The sequence below is a fragment of the Otolemur garnettii genome, unplaced genomic scaffold (genome assembly GCF_000181295.1).
Source record: "Otolemur garnettii isolate 467f Iridium unplaced genomic scaffold, OtoGar3 scaffold00177, whole genome shotgun sequence".
Lineage (NCBI taxonomy): Eukaryota > Metazoa > Chordata > Mammalia > Primates > Galagidae > Otolemur > Otolemur garnettii.
This window is the reverse complement of record NW_003852572.1, coordinates 369,031-390,699: the sequence shown is the minus strand read 5'-3', so window position 1 is coordinate 390,699 and position 21,669 is coordinate 369,031. Positions and strand designations below refer to the sequence as shown.

Sequence of the window (21,669 nt, the reverse complement as noted above, 5' to 3'; positions counted from 1 at the left end):
CTCAGTCACTTTCTCTCAGTCACACCATCTTCCCTTTCTCTCGGTCACACTGCCATCCCTTTCTCTGACTATATCTCTCTGCTCACCTGTGATCCTCTAACAGTGAAAGTTCAGTGTGTTGGAAGGTTGTGTCCTGACACCTCTTCTCTCCCTCTCTGCCCTCTCTCAGTGGCCTCCCCCAAAGTCCCCACTCTCACCCTCACCAGGCATGTGAATGACTCCCAAACCCTTTCCTCTGTCTTCACACTCAGCTCTGAAGTGAAGAGCCTCATTTCACACCGATGATGGTACTTCCCTCTCCGGGTGTGTGGTCCGCGGCACTGCCTGAACATGCCAGAAGCACTCATTGTCTTTTTCTTAAATCAGTGACTTGCTCATTTTCTGTTTCTATTAACTGCCAAACAAAACCTAAACACTCAGACCAGCCTTCAAGGAAACCCACGACACAGCCAGGGCCTGTCCGTTAAGATTCTGCTTTCTCTAGGTGTGTAGGACGCTGTGAGCACAAAAGGATTTTGTTATTGTTCTCTGAGCATCACAACAGGTGGGCGGTGACACTGACTACGCTGCTGCTTCCCCTGGAATCCTCTCTCCTTCTACACTGGCCAAGATTCAGGCCCAGGCCTGGGCCATAGAGATTAATTATTATTATTATTAACTAAATATCCTCTATTTTTCAGTCTCAAACTTCAGTTGGTCTTGCTCTCGAGGTCCCTGCCATACTCCATCTCATCACAACACAGCACAGGTGTCTCAGCCTCCCTGTTACATGTGAAGCTCCTCAAAAATAGAAAAGTCCTAGCTGGGTGCAGTGGCTCGTGCCTGTGATCCCAACACTCCAGAAGGCCGAGGAAGGTGAGTTCAAGACCAGCCTAAGCATGAGCAAGACACTGTCTCTAAAAATAGCCGGGCACTGTGACAGGTGCCTATAGTCCCAGCTACTCAGGATGCTCAGGCAGGAGAATAGCTTGAGCCCAAGAGTTTGAGGTTGCTGTGAGCTGTGATACCACAGCACTCCACCAAGGGTGACATAATGAGACTCTGTCTCAAAGAAAAGAAAAAAAAGGGAAAGTCCTTAATAATAGGATGTGTCTTTTAATTGATGCACAATAGGTACTTATTGTTTAGAATCAATAGTTATAATTATTAATACAATAGATACATTTCGCATCTTTACACATATTACTTGAAAATCTATGATGTTTAGCCCTCTTAAATGCAAAAAAAAAAAAAAAAACCTAACAACTATTCACGCTGTGATCTGTTAAACATCCTCAGTTGTCATTATTTTTAAAATATATCTCTATTTGGTTTATGGACATATAAGGTGAGAACTGTTTATCAAGAGGATTAATTTTTAGGCACATCAAGATTACCATGATCGGCTACTGATGTATATTTAGACATTTAAATCTTTACAACATAAGTAAGCTCAACAGGAGAGCTCTTTAATTTCTAGTGTCAAAGCCTATGATCGTGAGATGAACTGAAACTTCTCTGTCACTGATTGGTTAAAACAACTAATGCCTGCAAAGCCTATTCTGAATGTCTCAGTGTCTCTCACCTGGTATTCTTTGTCTGACAGAACTGTGCCTTTAAATATAGCTATGGCCAGATGGTCTTCACCATAAAAACCAGCAGGAGGTGTCACATCAGTGCTGCTCAGCAAGGAGGTCTGCAAACACCGCCAGTGAGCTCAGGCTTCCACGCTGAGCCCTCTGTCATCATGGCAACGCCTGCTTCCGAAAGAATACTGGATTTTCAAGGAATGAGCCACCCACCTTAAAATTTTAGATCTTCTAGGCTATAATGATCAGATATGTTAGCTAAAGTAACTGCCTAGATTTTTTCATGCATCTCAAACCAGGGCTATCTTGAAAAGCTATGTGTTCTTCCATCCCTAAATATTTATCTACATTCAATTTCTAACCTTCCTGGTTTCCTTGATAAACACACCCCATTTAAAGGTGTGTGCGTATTTGCTTATACATGCTCTTGTAGGCTAATGGTCATAAACAGGAGGACAAACATTAGTGACCTAGAAAATTTGCTGGTACGTGACATGCTCTTACCAGTCTTTTACTAATATTATCTCCAATGTAAATGAGCAATCAATGAAATAAATATCATAGAAAATATCAGAATAATATTGTTGCTGGCCTCTAAGTTACCTAATATGAATTTATTGAATGACAATTAAATCTGACTTTTAATACAGTTTCACGTTAAAGTTGAAATGATGATTTGTTCCATAAAAGAGAGATTCTTTTTTATATCTTCATCTAATAAAAATGCAAAAAATCTAAGACAATGTCTGGAAATACACTGTTGGATCAAGAGAAGATGGTGAGGCAGAAAGGGGGCTTGCCTAGGAGCCGGGCAGGAGGGCGGCTAGGACACAGCAGCAGTGTCCAGTCATCTCAACGTAAGAAGGAAGATTTCCCCAGAAAAGGGAGAAGTAGGAAGAGAGGAGCTAGTCTAGAGAGAGAAGACAGCCACACAGGGGTCTCACGCACTGAATAGTGTATTTATGTAATAAGTCGCATACACATACGTATTCTAATCTTGGTTTTACCACTTACAAACCTGTGACATTAAACAAATCATTTAATCTCTCTGGGCCTCAGTTTTCTAATTTGTAGTGTGGGAAAAAGAACAGTACCAACCTCACTGGAGTTATATGGATGAGTGGAGTTTTAAAATAGTGCTTGGCACTCACTGAGCATTATATAAGTATGAACAAAAAAATATAAAGTAAATTCCCACTCTCTCCACAACACGTAAACATTTTTGTTTAAACTTTAATTTTGTTCTTCATTTCATAACTTATTTTGTGTTTTAAAACTTTGTTTTCAGCAGCATTCACTTTCTTCTTTTAGTTTAAATGTTATATTTCTGTCTCTTAGTACTTCTAACCATCTCTAGTATCCTAATTTCTTACCTGATATTTCTAGCATATGACGGCTCACTTTTTAAGAGCAATCTTAAAGCCAAGCTGCAGAAGTAACATAGCACAGCCACCGGCCACACAGACTAGCGGGTCTGACCAGCAGCCCCTGAGCCACCCAATGGACTCCCCAGCCCTGTTAGAGACTCTCCAGAAGCTAATGCAGGGATGTGATGTGACCTGTCTCCCAGGGACTATAATCCTCATATGAAAAGAACAAAGTTGATTATCTGGAACGCATTTTGTTATGAAAACTCCAGTACATTTGAAATATCAGTACACACCCTTTTTTTCCTTTGGTAGGAGCAGGCAAAGAGATGGCCATGTATTACAAATGAAACATCTTTAGAGCAACAACTTTTTGTGAGAGGAAAAAGTCCACATGCATTTAGAATAGCTAGCTGGATAAAAAACGGCCTAGATTTTAGTTACTTAAGAGAAGGGAGGACTCTGCTTCACATCAAAATTAAACCAGTCCTCTGGCCCATCCATGCAAGTTTGGGCTTACAAACATTTCACTACAAGTGTACTTTTTTTAGTAATTCTACTTCCAAAGGACTTCAGGTATCGGTAGGCCTTGTGTGTGCCCAGGGAACATTCTCAGAGTCTTAAAAATCCCCCAGCTGTCCTGCACAACTCTCTACATGTGGATCAATGCATTGCACCTTTGAATTACATCTAATGCACAGAATTTACTATTTCAAGTTTTATCTGTGCTATTTAGTTTCTAGCTTGAATATCATATATTTAAGAGAAAGCAAGAAACAAGATGAGATTTGGTGCATGCTGTCACACTCCATTTATGTAAGAGAAGTTGAAAAGAGGCCTCCCAAAGTCATTTTTTGTTAGTCTGTCAAATAAATGGCTGCTAATAAAACCGCCCAATCAGATCATTACCAGTATTGTCCATTCTGACTTGTGCCACGCACAGAACTCTCCTCCCTACCCCATATTCCTTATCTTTCACTTGACTAGGCTCTGGACTCTCATTCTCATTAACACCCAAAAGTTATGACTATGCACAGATAAGATGGAGTATTGTAGCCATTATCTGACTAGTCTCAAACAAATGCATTCACTAGAAATAATGAAATAATCAAAATGACAGTTATTTTACTCCAAATTAACTGTCAGAGTATCTCAAGTCTTTACATTGTTTTGCTAGCTCCTTTTCTGCTCATATGAAAACACACCGTTTCACACAAACATAAGCCTAAAAACTTTGGAATATTTTGCTTGCCAATATCTTGACTATGAATTACCAACAGAATTCATCATCTAGTCATTTTGATAGAGTTGCTCATAGTACAAAAATCAAAACAAAACATTTCACTTATATGTATTTCATATATATTCTCAAATTCTTACAATCCACACCACTAGCATCTGTGATGCAATTTAAGGAGGCCCTTTATTTCAGATATAGTTCCTACATATTTCTTCTTTTTAATAAAGGATATTCATTAAATATGCAATAATATCAAAAATTGTCATAACATTTTATTGTGTTTTATAAAACATTCACAAGTATGGAAATAAAGTTCTTTGAGAAACTGTGTGATGGTTGCTGCAAAACATTCTCAACAAATAGGCAATTCCCATTGGCACAGATGACATTGTCGTGTTAAAATTGAGTGCAGACACGTGAACAGGTCAACACAAGTACTGTGATTTAAAAGGAAGCCTCATCTAGTTTCAGTTATTGATCTCATTCACCCCTCCTCCAACACACAGCACGTGATTCACTCTGCATGGTGGAGGCAAAGCTAGCACTGCCCTTACAAACCACAACTCCCTTCCGGGGGGGGGACCAGGATTCTATGCTGGAATACATAATTTGGAAACCTAAGATTTTTCTGAAAAGGGTCAGTGAAGCGGGAGATGTCTGGCTTAAATTCCTCCCCAAAGTACATGTCTGTATTCTAGGAAGCACTATTTGTATTGCAATTTATGTGTAACTGTCCTTTGCTTGACAATCATGGGTTTTGCCAATTCTTGTTTTGAAGTAAGATAAAGCACTTCATCCCATCTCCCAAAGAAATTTACTCCACAAATCATTATGCAGGAGATTCTGCTGAGGTCTCCACCCAACATTTCTATTATCCCCAGGGTTCTTCTGTAGCCACAGCCCTGTAGTCTTTCCTTCCTCCCCGACTCTGCACTGCCTCTTAACAAGCCTCCTTTGTATCCAACTTACTCCTCAGCCCTGAAGACCCAGCCCTTCAAAGAGCCCATAAGAGCCGTCTTCCAACAAAAACTTGTTTCTTCCTAGACAGTGCATTGTACTGCCAAGAAAAATAACATTTTGTATATATACTTGCAATGTGCTGGAGTGACTTATTTCAATGCTTTCCTGATTTTTCTTTTTGCTACCCCAGGCCCTGTCCACCCACTTCTGGCATACCCAAACCCACTGAAGGAGCAGGGCAGGAAGCTCTGCCCTAAGGATTTGAAAACATAGGAATGAGTTACATTCCAGTAAACTCCCTCACAGACTCTAGTTTACACAAATGGCCTGGAATCCTCCATGCCCATGAAAGAAAGTGACATCCCCTCCTCCTTCTTGCACACAGTCCTGGGAAATGCTCTAAGGAGAGCACCCTGCTGCCCATCAGAAATGAGGGCCACGCCTCCTGGGACCACCGCCTTGGGCAAGTGGTTTAACTTCTCTCTAAAGCTCCACTTAATCACCTATGAAATGCGAGTGTTACTTCCAGCCAGGAAAGAAAATTCTGTGATTCCCGTGTTTCACAATTCTATGGAACGCTAATGAAGACTGGGTGTAATCTCAGGAGTAATTCAAAACAAACTTACCCTAATCACAAACCTATAATTGTAAAAATTGGTTAAATACTGAGTATTTCTGCACAGTGAATCTCTCTCCCAAAGGCATCTGCCAAGCTGCCTGGTCATTATTCAGATGCAAGACGCACGCAGCTGGGGGAACGTTCAGAACGCAGCTGGCGAGGCACAGGGAGCCCCACCACACGGCTTCATGTCAGTGTTCTTATCTCTGCAGTTCTGTTTTTAAACACAGTTTCTGAAGTGCATAGTCAAAACAGAATACTAATGGAGCTATTAATATATTTAACTGCTGGAAATCAGCGTAAGAAAATTATATACCATCTTTTTACTCCATGATTTTAACTAGAGAGTGTTCAGGGACCTGGAAGGAAAGTATTAGTAATTGTTGTTTGTAACAAAATATGTCACACACTTAATATGATTATACTTATATACAATATGTAATGTAACCACATTATATGCTTGACATACATACATAACATATTGACGTGTTTGTATGTGTGTATAAAACATGTTAGTATAAGCTTCACCCCCAGTAGTGTCGTCATCCAGATGAGGAAAACCAACTCCATAGGCCAACATCCTGAGAGCTATGTTCTCTACCAGATGAAAATTTCATGCTAGTGGGATGTAATTGTCTGGCATAGCATACAGCTAATGCTTGTAAGTCATCTCATTCCAGACAATGAAGAAAAAGACACAGATATGTGAATGATCCTCCTTGGTTTAAAATGAAGTTCTGTCTTCTGTGTTCCAGGTTTCATTCACATTTTAGGCCCTGCTGAAGCCCCTCCTTCTGCTGAAGCCCCTCCTCCCACTGAAGCCCCTCCTCCCACTGAAGCCCCTCCTCCCACTGAAAGCAACGGCTGGCTTCAGCTCCCACAACGCCCCCTGAGTCAGTCAGCACCCTCACACCAAGGACTTAGCAGACTGCTGCTTGGGGTTCCTGTTGTTGTTTTTTTTGGGGGGGGGGCTCCTGTTGTAATATCTCTTCAATTTGTAGACTGTCACTCACAGAGTGGACCCTCAGTTATTGCTAAGTGAGGACACATGAGCTACAAATCTTCTCACACAGAAACGAGAGGGGTACTCCGTGTGCAGCCCTTCACTACTTGGGGGCAATTTCTGAATGTGACCTGGTTCATTTCTCTTTGGTACTGCCTAGTGAATATATTTCTTTATTTTTTCATGATGATCTGTCCAACTAGAATGATTTACGCCTGCTAGTTGTTAGTAGGACCTTTTCGATAGTAAAACATTCTTATTACTTTGGTCTGAGAACGGAGAACACCGTGGAAAGTGTGGGTCATCCACAAAAGAGAGCCTTCTTGGCCTCCTGGAAACATTGGCAGAGGTATAAATGTTTTCCTTATGTCCCCATCTTTATGGAGCCCATAAACATATTACCTTTACCCAGTGAATTTTTGAGAAAATACTGGCAAGTCTCGCCCTTCAGCACATTCATCTGAGAAACACTTTTATCATTCATTGCTCCCCTATGCACCGAGGTCACAGAATTGTAGCAACCAGTGAGTTCGGACTTAATGCTAAAATAACAGCAACAAAAATAAAAGTTCTAAAATTATTTTCAAGGAAAAAACAGCCAAACTCACACTTAACTGATATTCCTGAAAGTTAGCTCTTATTTTTCACGATAAAATTTGTGCAAATTGAAATACTCGAAGAAGGGAAGATGTTTGTTAAAACAGGTTACGGTGCCCTCGACCCCCACCTATCCAACAGTCAGAACCAACCACAAAAGGCATACACAGAAGTCCAGAAATAATGGAAAAGGGACTCAAAATGTTAAAGGTAATTATCACATAGTCCATGGTTTTACTGCCAGGAGGAAACCTAGAGTTGTCCTCAACATACAATCCACCAATTCAGAGTAAAATTAATATATCCTTTAATAAAGTTTCTCCAGCTCAGTCCATAGTTACCGAACAAGAGTAAATTGGGAACTGAAACAGGTTTGAGAGGTACAATAAAACTGTGTGTAACCCAAGCATATGAAAATATAAAACGCTATTAATCCGGAGTGCTATGGTGGCCAGGGGAACACTGAAGTCAGTCAAAGAGCAGGGGTAATCTGGGGAACCCATTCCAACCAACATTCAATTCAGAGGTTATACTAATTTGAAGAAAGATATTTTGAGGAAAACGTACAGAATATCCTTCCAACACAGTATCACAACAGACGGAAGCATTTTTATCAGGTATTTTGGACGCATTCAACACCGCCCAAAATTTCTGTGGCTCACACATTTGGAATTGAGAAACAGCAAACACTTTCAGAAAAAGAAGACTCCCTAATTTAGGTACCAAGTCTGAACCAGTACATGCAGAAAATGATGTTACATGCAAGCTTTTGGGATGCCCTGGAGGGTGACTTATATGACTAGAAAGGAATTGGAAATTAATTTTATTGTTTAAAATCAATGCTCATGCTGAACACTTGGTCTCCAGGAAAAAAAAATTTACATCTATGTTCAATTTATTTGTTACAAATTATAAGTTGAAAATATTAGTTCACCTCAAACATTTAAATTCAGTTTGTAAGCTCCAGACAACCAGGGCAGCTTTTCTTACCTGACTGCTATGTTGAGTCTCCTTTTATCATTTCTATTTCATTTGTTCTCCTAAAAGAGGAGAGTGGTGATGATTTAACCCATTTCCACAGGTTTATGGTTTTAATTACTTACTTTTCAAGATGAATTACAACTGCTAACTCTCTCCCAACTAACTACACCACTAATCTGACTTTGTACTTCCATGGCTGTTAACGTATCTTCCGTCTCATTCCAAAGTCTTTCCTTGTTTTCGTTATCATGCCGCACAGCTCTTACAAATACAGACATGCGTGTAATATTCCGTTGAAAGCTAAGCTAGGCACAGTGGTGGCACCTGTGGTCCCAGATACTTGGGAGGCTGAGGCAGAAGGATCATTTGGGCCCAGGAGTGTGAGTCCAGCCTGGGCAATATAGCAAGACCCTGTCTCCAATAAAGAAGTCAAAAATAAATAAAAAATTTTAAAAATCAGTTGAATGCTAAGTGTCACTGGTGGCTTTGATCCTTTGGGTACAACTTACAGAGTTGTCCTCCTGATGACAAAAGCCCTTTAGCACTTTGGTTCTAATACAAAAAAGCAGCCAGGGTGCTGTGCCTCACTAAGCAGCAGATCTGGAGGTGACACAGAGCTAGGGCTCTAGTAGAAAGGACCAGAACAAGAAACAGGAGTGGTCTGGGGTAAAGCATTAACACAGGGCCCAGATGGTGGTGAAATGCACATCCCAGGCACTGTGGATACAGCAGTTAACCTGGCAGAAATGGCCACCTCCCTCAAGGTCATGTGAGAATTGCACATTGACGTAACTATTTGCTCTGCAGGTGGAAGAAGGGGTATGCGTGCATGTCCACAATTATTGGTCTGGTAAAGCATGTATTAGTGTATCTAATATGTGTGTCATCCATTCATCACTTTCAACAACACAATGAGTACCCACAACGGGTTCCACAAATAAACTGAACAGTCTACAACAAAATGTACCGTCACTGTTCCAGCTCCAGAAGAGAACAGACAGTTAAAAACCTGCCCTTGAGAATTGGGAGGACACATCACTTGACAATTTGCTAACTGTGAAATTAAGCACTGACATTGTCAAAATCTACCTGAAAATATCATTTTCATGGGACATTCTGACCTGTTCATTTATTATCTCAGTTACATTTAATGATGTCCATTTTGCCAAGCAATTTTACAAAATTTAATGTGTCAGTGGTTGTACGTCATCTCAATTTTCTACCAGTTATAGTATGATTGGCCACAAAATTGGCTTCAACAGGATGAAGCCATCCTTCCAACAAGGATGGTTTTCCAGAGAGAAGGAAAACTCCAGCACAAGCAATGCTATAAATCATTAACTTCTAACTGAATTTATAGCCATAATTTTGAAGCCTCATTTTACAACTCTTGATTTTTGGTCAGAGTTGAAATGCAGAGTGCTGATGATGTAGACAAGAGGAAATTAGATTCTTTCATGCAGCCAGTAATAGACTGTCCCTGTTGGGTAAACAAAGGCAATACAAAACCAAATGTGCCTATCTGAAGACTCAGATGGCTCCATAAAGACTTTCTAAAATAGCTTCTTTAAAAAATAAGCTTCTCAGGTGGCGCCTGTGGCTCAAAGGAGTAGGGCACTGGCCCCATATGCCCCAGCTGGTGGGTTCAAACCCAGCCCCGGCCCCCCCCCAAAAAAATAATAATAAGCTTCTCAGGCAGCGCCTGTGGTTCAAAGGAGTAGGGCGCTGACCCCATATGCCAGAGGTGGTGGGTTCAAACCCAGCCCCGGCCAAAAACTGCAAAAAAAAAATTCTCAAGTTATCTTTCTTATAGTGTAACTGTTCTTAGCATGTTTACTAAGATTTTCTAATACCTAGTAACATTAATTTATGTGCATTTTTGTAGGACATAAATTAAAATTATTAAAAATTACTGTGTTAAGATGTCTTTTTAAAAAAAGAAATTTATGAAGTATGTTGCCTGGGCTGGACTTAAGCTCTTGAACTTAAGCCATCCTCCTGCCTGAGTTTCCCAAGTAGCTGGGACTACAGGCCCACAGCACCATGACCTGCTCTGATTTTACTTTCAAACATTTCAACAGAAGGAAGATTTTTCAAGCATAAAGTTCCTGTAAAGATAAATATTATTTAATTTCTTAACCTGTGATAATAATAGGAAAACTGTTAATTTAGGACCAAACGGTAGGTTGTTTATAAAGATGGGCAGCTACGTGTAAATGGTTAATAGTAAACACGCCCACACTCATCCCCTTTGTTTAGGGCCCACGTTTATCAGACAGAAGCCTCACAAATAACATTCAGACCACTACCATTTCTTATTTTAATATCCATAGGTAATAAAAGAAAGGTAATGAAAAGAGAGGAAGAGAAGAAGATGTGGGGCCACATGAAGATCCACTCGGTTCCTCAGACCTACTTCAGAGGGTGCCCACTTAGCCTTCTCAGGAAAGCAAAGACAGATTTAGCTCAGCTATTTAAAACCCTGGTGGAATATATGATCAGATTTCGAGAGGACAATAACAACCCAAGAAAATTTCTTGAAAGAAAAATCGTCTGCAAAATGATGTTTATAAAAAAGAGTCAACCATTCAGATACAAGAGAAAACCCTAAATTCCTGACAGCCACAAACACAAGTACAAACCCTGAATAGAAGTAAAAACAAGAAAAATAAAGACTATTTTAAAGATGTAGCCAAAATCTATGCACATAAATACTTAACAAATTTGGACTTTAAAACAATTTAAGATGACTTCTGCATTCATAATTACCTTGCCATTATCAAAACCCAGACAAAACCTACATGTACAGATAGTATTTTAGTCTATATATCTGCATAGTATCCTTCACTATTTGTGTGCCTGTGTATGTGTACACAGTATTCACATAAGATTATCTATCTATATTTATGTATTCCAAAAACTGAATTTGACTCTTGAGAAAATACATCTAACAAGCTGACTTCTCTCTGCATGAGCTCTGTAAAGGTCTGTCGGTCTGGTGGAGTTAATGCAGTTTCCAAAGTGCATTAACTTAATTCCCATGATGCTGATTATGCTGAGAATCTGGCTTAACATTTACTGAGTTCCCACAATGAATAAGACTGGTTTCCCCAAGTAAATTTAAAAAAAAAAAAAAAGTGCTAAACAAAGTCACAATGTGAAGCAAATGAAACTATTTCAATAGAACTGTTGTACTTCAAAGTCAGAAGTCCATCACCACACCTCAAACATAAAAAGGACAAAAGTATTTTATTTTGCAAATGTCATTAACATTTTCAGTAGGTTCAAGAACAAGATGAGGAAGGAAGCCTTCCACCTCTGTCTACACACAGCAAACGTTTTGCAGAAGCAAGTAAGGGCCACCAGATAGACAGTAGCAAATTAAGCTTGACATCCATAGAAGAGTGAATCCAAAGCAAGAAATAACACATTTCGAGCCTTGCTTCAAAGGGTGACAGATAAATAGCACAGGCATGGTGGGTGTTCACTAAATATTCCCTAAATTGAAATTATTAGTTATGTTAGGAAAAGTCTATGTTTTCACTGCAGAAAGTTGATTTCAGTGTGGAATGCTACACAGCAAAATTTTTAATAGCTAAGAGGAAAAGTTGTTTTAGAAATTACCCTTGGACTAGAAAAAAACAAAAAAAAGGAAAAAGTCTATTCAGGATGTTGGTCCGTGAAGTGACAGCCCCACAACCCAGCTTTGGTACTGAAGAGCCAACACCCTCGACTCATAGTCTAACTTTATGATTTGAGGCTGAGCGGGGTGGCTCACACCTAATAATCCCAGCACTCTGGGAGGCCAAAGCTGGAGGGTCCTTTGAGGTCAAGAGGTCAAGACCAGCTTGAGCAAGAACAAAACCCTGTGTCTACAAAAAATAGAAAGTTAACCAGGCATGGTGGCACACTTCTGTAGTCCCAGCTACTGAGGAAGGGAAGAGTTTGAGGTTGCAGAAGTTATGGTGACACCACTGCACTCCAGCCTGGGAGACAGAGTCAGACTCTGTCTCAAAAAAAAAGGTCTGATGTGGTGGCTTACACCTATAATCCCAGCCCTCTGGGAGATGGAGGCAGGTAGATTGCTTGAGCTTAGGAGTTTGAGACCAGCCTGGGCCAGAGCAAGACCCCCATCTCTAAAAATAGCCAGGCATTGTGGTGGGCGCCTATAGTCCCAGCTACTAGGGAGGCTAAGGCAAGAGAATTGCCCGAGCCCAAGAGTCTAAGGTTGCTGTGAGCTATAACGCCATGGTACTCTATCAAGGGCAACAAAGTAAGACTCTGGCTGAGAAAAAAAAAGTGACTGGTGCAAGTTGTTGAGCTGAGTTCTAGAATAAGATACTTCTTGCAAAATAATTACACAAAGTTAGTGAAGAGCAGCTGTACAGTTAAGGAAAGCTTTTCTGGTTATAAGTCCTTCAGGATCTGTAGAAAGAGAGACTGGGTAGGTCCAACCAAACAGCATCACTCTGGGATCTGAACACAGGAAGAACTGTTGGCATTGAGCAAATCAGTGAGACTATTCCTCTCAGTTACCTTGATGTGCATAACCACCGCAAGGAAGGTTTCAGCCACCCGAACTTAAGTTAAAAGTTATATTTAGCCTCATATAGAAAATAAATGATTTGCACCCATTCTTTACATAATCAGCCTTTGTTTGAAATGAAATTATTTTTAAAGTAAGGATTTTTTAAATAATTATTATAGAAATTTGATGCTTAGCAATGATTTCATAATAAATAGATTTCTGTAAAAACAAACAATATATTTACTATACTCCCAATAGAAAGTTATTACAGATTATATTATCAGAATTAACACATTTATTTTTGTTCAAGAGTCAAATACTTTATATATGCACCTTATCCTTCAACAATTATTCATTCGGGGTCAGGTAAAGTAGATAAATCATTTGAAAATAATAAAAGGTTCTGGTAATACAAACAGGCTTCTTCTCATAGGCCGTGTTTTATTAAGAAAAGCTGACTGTCAGCACACTTAAAAAACACTATACCCCAAATTTTAAAAGAAAGAGAAACATTCATGGAGAAAGCAACAGCAATTCCAGTAATTTAGAGAAGGGAAGGAAAGCACACATTTAAACATGCTTCAAATTTAAGTTCATTCAACTCAATAGCCATTGCTCAGGTAAACCTGTGTGTTCTCATGTGCAAGTGGAATCCATTTCAGGAGGGAAGGGAAACCGAAATCTGGGGGGTGGGGGGGGAGGCCCGCGACTTCTGTGTTGAATACAAAGCATAGTTCCTAGTGTGCGACACTATGGGCTCATGGAGATTTTTAAAAGGTAAAATTTTACTGAATATGTTTTTACCAATTATGCTTAAAAACTTGTATTTAAGACTTAAAAATCAGTTTAACTTTCTACAACGTCCAAAGAAGAAAAGAGGACCAGGAGGAAAAGAGCCCTTTACTCATGTAGTCAGAGATAACGTGGCAAGTCTGTAACTGGAACTCCAGAAGACGGGCAGTTGGCGGGTTCTCCGCCTCCAAAACTGAGCTCAGCACAAAAAATAAAGTGTGAGAAAAATGCCATCGCCATCCTTTCTTGTTATCATTCTTCCGGCATGCTGATATGCATGATGGCAACATTAGCCCTTAACACAGCTCTGTTTTGTGATGTGCATTCTTGCTTGTTTGAGAAATTGTATTCAACAAATAATCATTGACTACAACTATGTCCTAAGCATAGTACTAGACATTTGGGATAAAAAAAATAAATAAACAAAACACAATCCCTGAGTACAAGAAGCTCAGAAACACACAGATGAACAATAGAAAATGCTATAATAAAGGTTATAATAATGGCTGCCACACAGTGAATTAAGAATTTTGACACCCCTCTTGGGGACAGGATACGGTTATTAGAAGGCCTTTACCCAGCAAATGTAAGCAGTGTGACCTGGCTCTTTGTACCCTCAATGACAATGATTCCCCAACAATAACAAGTAAATAAATAATATCAAAATATAAAATGCTAAAAAAATTAAAAAAGCATTTTGTATTTAGCACCTCATTTGATTATTAACCTATTGCCATTTCATAGATGATGAATTCGGGATGTAGAAAGAATTTAATTGACTTGCCCAGGAGCGCTCAGTTAAAAACAAGAGAGTAGGGATTTGAACTCAAGTCCCTGGGCAGCAAAGTGTCCACCATGAACCTCCCCATCATGGCTTTCCAAAGAACTATGGAGACACAGAGAGAACTCCAGTGGGCAAAGTTAAGGAGGGGTGAGAAAGGAGATTTCAAAAACCTTTCATTCCTGCTATGATTATAAAAGAGGCGCTTCCCCCATATAGCAAGGGTGGCAGGTTCAAACCCAGCCCCAGCCAAACTGCACTTGTAGTCCCAGCTACTTGGGAGGTTGAGGCAAGGGAATCACCTAAACCCAAGAGCTGGAGGTTGCTGTGAGCTGTGATGCCACAGCACTCTACCAAGGGTGATAAAGTGAAACTCTTGTCTCTACAAAAAAAAAAAAAAAAAGAATAAGTTAGAACCTGAACAGTTTCATATAAATTCTTTAGGAAAGTAAGTTAGATTGCCAATAAAAACTATTTGAGTACCTGAAGAAACAGTCATAAACACATGCTCAGATAATGATGAACACTTTGACTACTGAGTAAGGATGTTAAACAGAAAAAGAAGCAGGAATGCTCCCACATTTTAAAAACATATAAAGAAACAAATGTTTGCGAACAAGAAAACAGAAGCGGGAACAGGCCCTTCAGGCTGTCACGTAGTCCCGCTCAGCACTACTGTGTGGGGGAGCACTCAGCAGGCACAGGGGACAGAGCTCAAAGGCAACACGGCCCAGGGGTCTGCTCTCATGGGAAGTAAAGGAGGGGTTTACAGAGCAGCCCAGCTCCTCATAACCCGGTGGAAGCAATGTCACTGAAGTTCCTTCCTCATCCCATCCCACTCCGGCCTCACACAATCCTGCGAGGGCTGAGTTGTTAAAGGATTCCCATTTTGTAGACAAGAAAAACAGGTAAACAGATGTTGAAGGCATGAGACTACTTAACAATAAAAAAAGAGTTGGGGGCAGCACCTGTGGCTCAAAGGAGTAGGGTGCTGGCCCCATACCTCTGAGGTGGTGGGTTCAAACCTGACCGCAGCCAATAACTGAAAAAAAAAAAAGAGTTAGGACTCACTTGTCTATCTTCCTAATCAGAATTATTTGCTCTAAGTCTCCTTACCTCAGAATCAAGCTCTAAATTCAGTCAGTATAATATTAATGCTTTCCCTACATAAACCCCTCTACTATTTTAGGCTAAAAAAATGAAAACGTGTATTCCCCACCCATGAGGACTCTCTATACAAGACCTTCTGCTAGAGAACTGCCAAATTAATTTTTAATACCACAGTGAGGAATGATAATGGGTTGATGTGTTCCTCAAGCTAGTGTAGCACTAGTTTCAAGATTAGCTTCTTCAAAAAAGGCGGGGGGGATCACATGGTAAAAGAGGACCGGAAACCACTGGGCAGTATGCATCTAACTTGGAGAACGCATCATTAGCGTGTTAAGGGCTCTCTGGTAAGCCCACACTCTACAAACCTGCTTATTGATCTAAGGCTCCATTACACACATGTAGGAAAAGCTGAGTTATGATGTCACCCTTTACAGGGGCTATTTTGTTTTCGTTTTTTTATTGTGACAGAGTCTCACTTTGTCACCCTCGGTTGAGTGCATGGCTTCACAGCTCACAGCAACCTCAAACTCTTAGGCTCAAGCAATTCTCTTGCCTCAGCCTCCCTAGTAGCTGGGACTACAGGCGCCCGCCACAACACCTGGCTATTTTGTTTTTGTTTTTGTTTTTGTTTAGCAGGCCCAACACTGGGTTTGAGCCCATCATCCCCAGAGCATGTGACCAGCGTCCAAACCACTCAGCTATTTAGAATTTCGTTATAGTATCTTCTCCAAAGGAAGAGAGTGCAAAGTAGAGATTTCACCCTGTGGTAAGCCTGTAGGGAAGCTGCTGGCAGGTGATCCCAGGGATTCATCTGCCCTTGTCCAGTTTTCATAGAAAGCTGCCTCTTTTGTCTGAGCAAAGGATATAATGTTAGACTCCTGCCCAATTTCCCCCTCTCTCATTAGCCAATCACAAGCCAATCAAGAACACTACTTCTGGCAAAAGCTGTGCGAACTCACTCAAGTCTAAAAATAACTCTTGACCACATGTGGTAGATCTAAATTCTTCACCTGAATCTAATACCTATCTTAAGCCAATTGTAAGGTGCTGCTTCCTTGGAATCATTCCCCACAAATAAACACTAGTCTGTAATAAAAAGAGGCCATACAAATAATCAAAAGTCCCCATTCTTTTTTTTTTTTTTTCAAGTTGTGTAGAAATTTTGCCAGCATTAAATGTTCCTTCACAATATTTGGCCTATGCATTCTGGTATTTATACTTTAAACTTTATAGTATATAAATTCAGGGAATGGTAGAAGGGAGGAATCAGTCCAAAATAATCATTCCAACCCGTGAGAGAGAAAAATCCATGCTCTAAAGAATGTTTTTTAAGATAGCATTCAAATCTATAAATCAGATTTATTCCCCCCAAACAATCTTGAACTACATATAAAAGAATTAGTGTTTTAAACAAACTGATCTTACCTCATATTTCACTTTGGGAGGAGTGGTCTGGGAACAAGGTTCCATTGCTTAGACATAAATTAATAAAGGTTTCTTTTATGAATACTGTACTTCAGTAATGGTTAAGTATGCCTACGAAAATACATGTTTGGGTTTGAACACAGGAATCCTTGTGGGTGGAAATAAGAAAAAAGTACAAAACAGAACTAACAGGAAAGAAATATGGGGCAAGTGATAGTTCCTGTCAGAAATCACACCTAATGGGGACTTACCTGGAATCAGCCACTAGCACAGTCTTTATCCCAGTCCCCAAACCAGCCACAACACTAACTCTCAGAACTCCCACCTGCAGACCAAACTAACAGTGTGTGAGGAGATGAGATCGATGCCAAGACCCTTTGCGGTCCTGACCAGTGAGGTTGGCTGATGCCCACACCCTCCTCCAATAGATCTTTGCACATCTCCAAAGTGAGACAAAATGATGGCGCCCCAATATTCAGCTGGGCAAGAATCAAGCTGATTCCTATGGGGTCATCACAGAATAGGTATAGTTATTTCTTGTAGATATTTCAATTCCAAATGGAATTTTCTTTCCTTTTTTGATGAATTCAAATATTGAACATCTGAGAGATTCATTTTGGAAGATAAATTCAAGTACAGCCCATAGCCTGTGTCAAACAAGTGTAAAGGCCACTTCTTCCTGCTCAGGAAAAAGGCTGGTTGTGTCACTAAACATCTCTACTAGTGCGACCCAGCAAACTGCTCACTGACACACTGGCTGTTCCACCACAGGAAATCGCTTTAGGTGCATATGTTGCTTTGTTTTATTAGAGCTCTTCTGTTATGATAACTAAATTGTTAGAAATTAGCTACATTGTTTTTAAAGTTTAGGAAAAAGACTCGATGAATGAACTTGACACCTCTCCCTTGCTAGAAAATAAAATGAATACGTGCAACTTCATCAAAGTTTGAATCGAGCAAATGAGTTTGTTAAGAATTACTTTCTAAAGCTGAATCGGAAACGTTATTTCAAAGAGAAAATGTTATTTCAAACAAAAGAAAGCAGAGATGTTATTTCAAACAAAAGGGTGAAAATAATTGAGACAGTTTCCCTTTTTTCACAAGCAGGAGCGAGATAAAGACAAGTCTGTACGTGAGCTACTTTGGATTTGTAGGTTTCAATAATCGATAGACCTCCTGTCTTCCTGCAGCTGCTCATCAATAACCCAATCTCCTGGCCGAGTTCCCCCAAGTGGAGCCTTAGATCAATAAAACCAGTGCTGTGGCTGGTTTAGGGACTGGGATATCTCCAGCCCCCCACACTGTTGCTGAAGCCCCACCCTTCCTTGCACTGTCCTTCAAAATCCCCATTCTTGACTTCTCATCTCTGTACAGCCCACAGACACCTGGCCCACCTTGTGGTACAGGTGCTCAAAATACAATAAATGAGAACATTTCTATCTCATAGGAGGTAGGAATATTCTTTTTCTTTTTTAATATTTTAATCTGAAAGGAGTGTGAAGGTCACTTAAGAATGGTGAACATTTTCCTTTATCCAAAACATCCTATGAAATTGTTAATTCACACAAGTACTATCAAACTATGTACAGATCAGACTGCTACATTTTCTAGCTCTCTGAAAACTTCTAGTCACCCTTCATAAAAGGCTGGGGTGGGGGAAAATCACCTTTACAGTTATTTTGATGTTGATTCAAAATAGTTCATTTCTACTTTTAAAAATACAACAGATAAAGACAATTTATAGTCTACTAGTAAGTATTACCATGGACTTAAAGTCTCCATTTAACAGGGAATTGTAAAGTACTTACTATATACATTTCAGAGTTTGTTTTTGTAAGATGAATTAAATTTATGTTTTGTGTGTATGAGAAATAAATTTTTTTTTTTGAGACAAAATCTCACTCTGTTGCCCTGGGTAGACTGCCATAACATCATAGCTACCACCAACCTCAGTCTCTTGGGCTCAAGCAATCCTCCTGCCTCAGCCTCCTGAACAGCTAGGACTATAGCATCCACCACTGCACCTGGCTAGTTTTCCTAATTTTTTTTTTTTAAGACGGAATCTCACTTTGTCACCCTCAGTAGAGTGCTGTGGCGTCACAGCTCACAGCAACCTCAAACTCTTGGGCTTAAGTCATTTTGTTGCTTCAGCCTCCGAAGTAGCTGGGACCACAGGTGCCCATCACAATGCCTGGCTATTTTTTTAGAGGCAAGGTCTTGCTCTGGCTCAGGCTGATCTCAAACTCATGAGCTCAGGTAATTTACTCACCTTGGCCTCCCCCAGTGCTGGGATTACAGTGTGAACCACTGAACTCGACCTTTAGTTTTCCTATTTTTAGTAGAGATAGGGTCTGGCTATCACTCAGGCTGATCTTGAACCCCCTGAACTCAAAGGATCCTCCTGCCTCAGCCTCCCAGGGTGCTGGGATTACAGGCATGAGCCACTGCACCCAGCCAAAATGTTTTATTTTAAACAATGTGTTATTCATCTAATGACAGATTCGTTTTTTCCATAATACACTGAATATTTTTCATAATACATATTATTCCATAATGTATATTCAGGCCTGCTGTGTGCCCAACCTGAGCCGGTGCAGATGCTGCCTCAGGGACCTCAAGGCTAAAAGAGGGCCTTGCAAATCACGATGGACCATTCATTCCAAATAGAGTACAGTATACTAAATGTTTTCTAGGATTTGATTTGGGGGGGTTGACAGCAAACTTGTGCAAACCTTTTTTCTTCTATTACTTGAAGGTAAGAATTGTCTCCTGACGATCTATTTTTAATCAATCGATTTAGTATTTTAATCAATACTATGCATTTGAAGATCAAAATGTCTACTCATCACCTATTGTAATCCTCTCTCAGTTTGGTTCTTAAGTATGTATCATTATAAAAACTATTCTGGCCCTTCCTCTAAAATGTTTACACTATTTTTCCTGCTTTCTTTGTCATCAAAAAAAAATTAAGCATTCCACGCTGCTAAATAGCCTGACTCACTTCAGCAGGACCTTTATTATCAGTAGGTACAAATCATCTGGCCCCAATCATTTCCAAAGAGCAGAAATATATTTTTAAAAAACGCCCCAAGAACAATTTTTAAATACCTCTTAACTAACACTAAATGCATCAAAAACATGCCTTCACGTACTCATAAGGAAGATGCCTAAAATGGCTATTCGGGAATATCAGCTGGATTAAAAACCTGGTCACAAACTAGTCACCTCAAAGCAGACAAACGGAATTGTCCTTTTTTCCTTAGAACGACCTGTGCAGTTTCAAAATAGGAAAGCTGTTGGAGGTACAGTCCCTGGGAGGAGGACCCGGGTCGCGCACACCACGCCCGGACCGGCGGCCTCCTCGGCGCTCCCGGGCCGCAGCAAGCGCCCCCAACACTCACTCGCAGGTGGGGACCGGTACGCAGAGCCCGCAGGACCGATAAGCTGGTCCTCTGGGATCAGGAAACAAATGACAGACGACTCTCCCTTGCTCCGCTAAATCCCTGCTCTCTGCGCCTCAGCTTTCTCCCGCTGTCAGCAAGGAAGGCTGACCCTTCGCGAGGGCTGACCCTCTTCCCTCCGGCGTCCTACACTGCAAACTGAGCGTGGCCACCGGGTTTGCGGGCCGGGGTCTGCTGGGTCTGTGTTCCCGCCTCCAAGCCCCCGCCCGAGCTCAGCAGAGGGTGGCTAAGGGAGGGGAGATGGCCTGCGGACAGGGGCACCGGGCTGGCAATCCGCAGCGCCCCAGGTCGGGGTCTCCCCGTCTGCTGCCCTCCCTCCACTTTCCACCTTCCGCCCCGAACACTGGTACCCGGAGGCAGCCCAGACTCCTCCCTCCTTCCCCCACGCCCCAGTGAGACGCTCTGCCGCCCTCCGGGACGCCCCCAGGGCTGGCAGGGCGCAGCGCCCTTACCAGGCTCGTGGACACCAGGGTTGTCGGACAGCTCGATGACCAGGAGCTCGCGGCCCTCGAAGCTGCGCCCCACCGTGTAGATCCTGCTGACGGCAGTACACTGCAGCCAGACGGCCACCAGCGCCTCGCGCAACTCGGGGTAGCGGTGGTACTCGAAGGAGATGCCGTCCTCCTGCTGCAGCCGCCGGCGCCGCCTCATGCCCGCCGCGGGGGCCCCGGACCCCTGGGCTTCGGCGCCCAGAAGCCACCCACAGGCGGCCAGCGCCGCGCACAGAGCCAGCAGCGCCCGGCCTCCGCGCCCCGCCATCGCTGCACCCGCCGAACCTCGCGTCCGCGGCCTCTTTTGTCTGCCTGGCGCTGGCTGAGCCCCGGCGCTGCTGGGCGGCAATTCGGCGGCCGCTCGGCTCGCGCACCTTCTCGGCCGGGTGTCAGCCGCGCGCGGGGGCCACCCAGAGGACAGGCGCAGCGCCACGGCTCGGCGGGCTGCACTACCGCCGCCCGGCCCAGGGGAGCTGCGGGAGAAACCACCGCGCGCAGGGGCCGGGCGGGGAGGGGAGAGCTGCCCGCTGCACTTGTTGGCTCAGACCCACGTCAAAAGCCAAATGGCGCCCGGGATGGCGCAGGTGGAATGACAAGGAAAGGTCTGGGTTCCCGGACGCTGCTGTTGTGGAGAGACCCATGACACTGCATATAGAAAAAATATTCTTGGATTGCTAGTAAAGCGTTTTAAAGCGGCACAGATTCCAACCCATTCCGTGCTCATCTTGATGCACCAAGAATTAGAG

General features: G+C 41.8%; 1 protein-coding gene across 1 annotated transcript in view; it reads right to left on the bottom strand.

Moving 5' to 3' along the window:
• CPE (carboxypeptidase E) overlaps positions 1-21,430 on the bottom strand; it is a 117,418-nt gene extending 95,988 nt beyond the window's left edge. The window contains exon 1 of the mRNA XM_003800490.2: positions 20,885-21,430. Within this exon, the coding sequence (XP_003800538.1) occupies positions 20,885-21,191 (307 nt within the window). The 5' untranslated portion in view covers positions 21,192-21,430. The remainder of the gene's footprint in view (positions 1-20,884) is intronic.
• Positions 21,431-21,669: the final 239 nt, after the last annotated feature.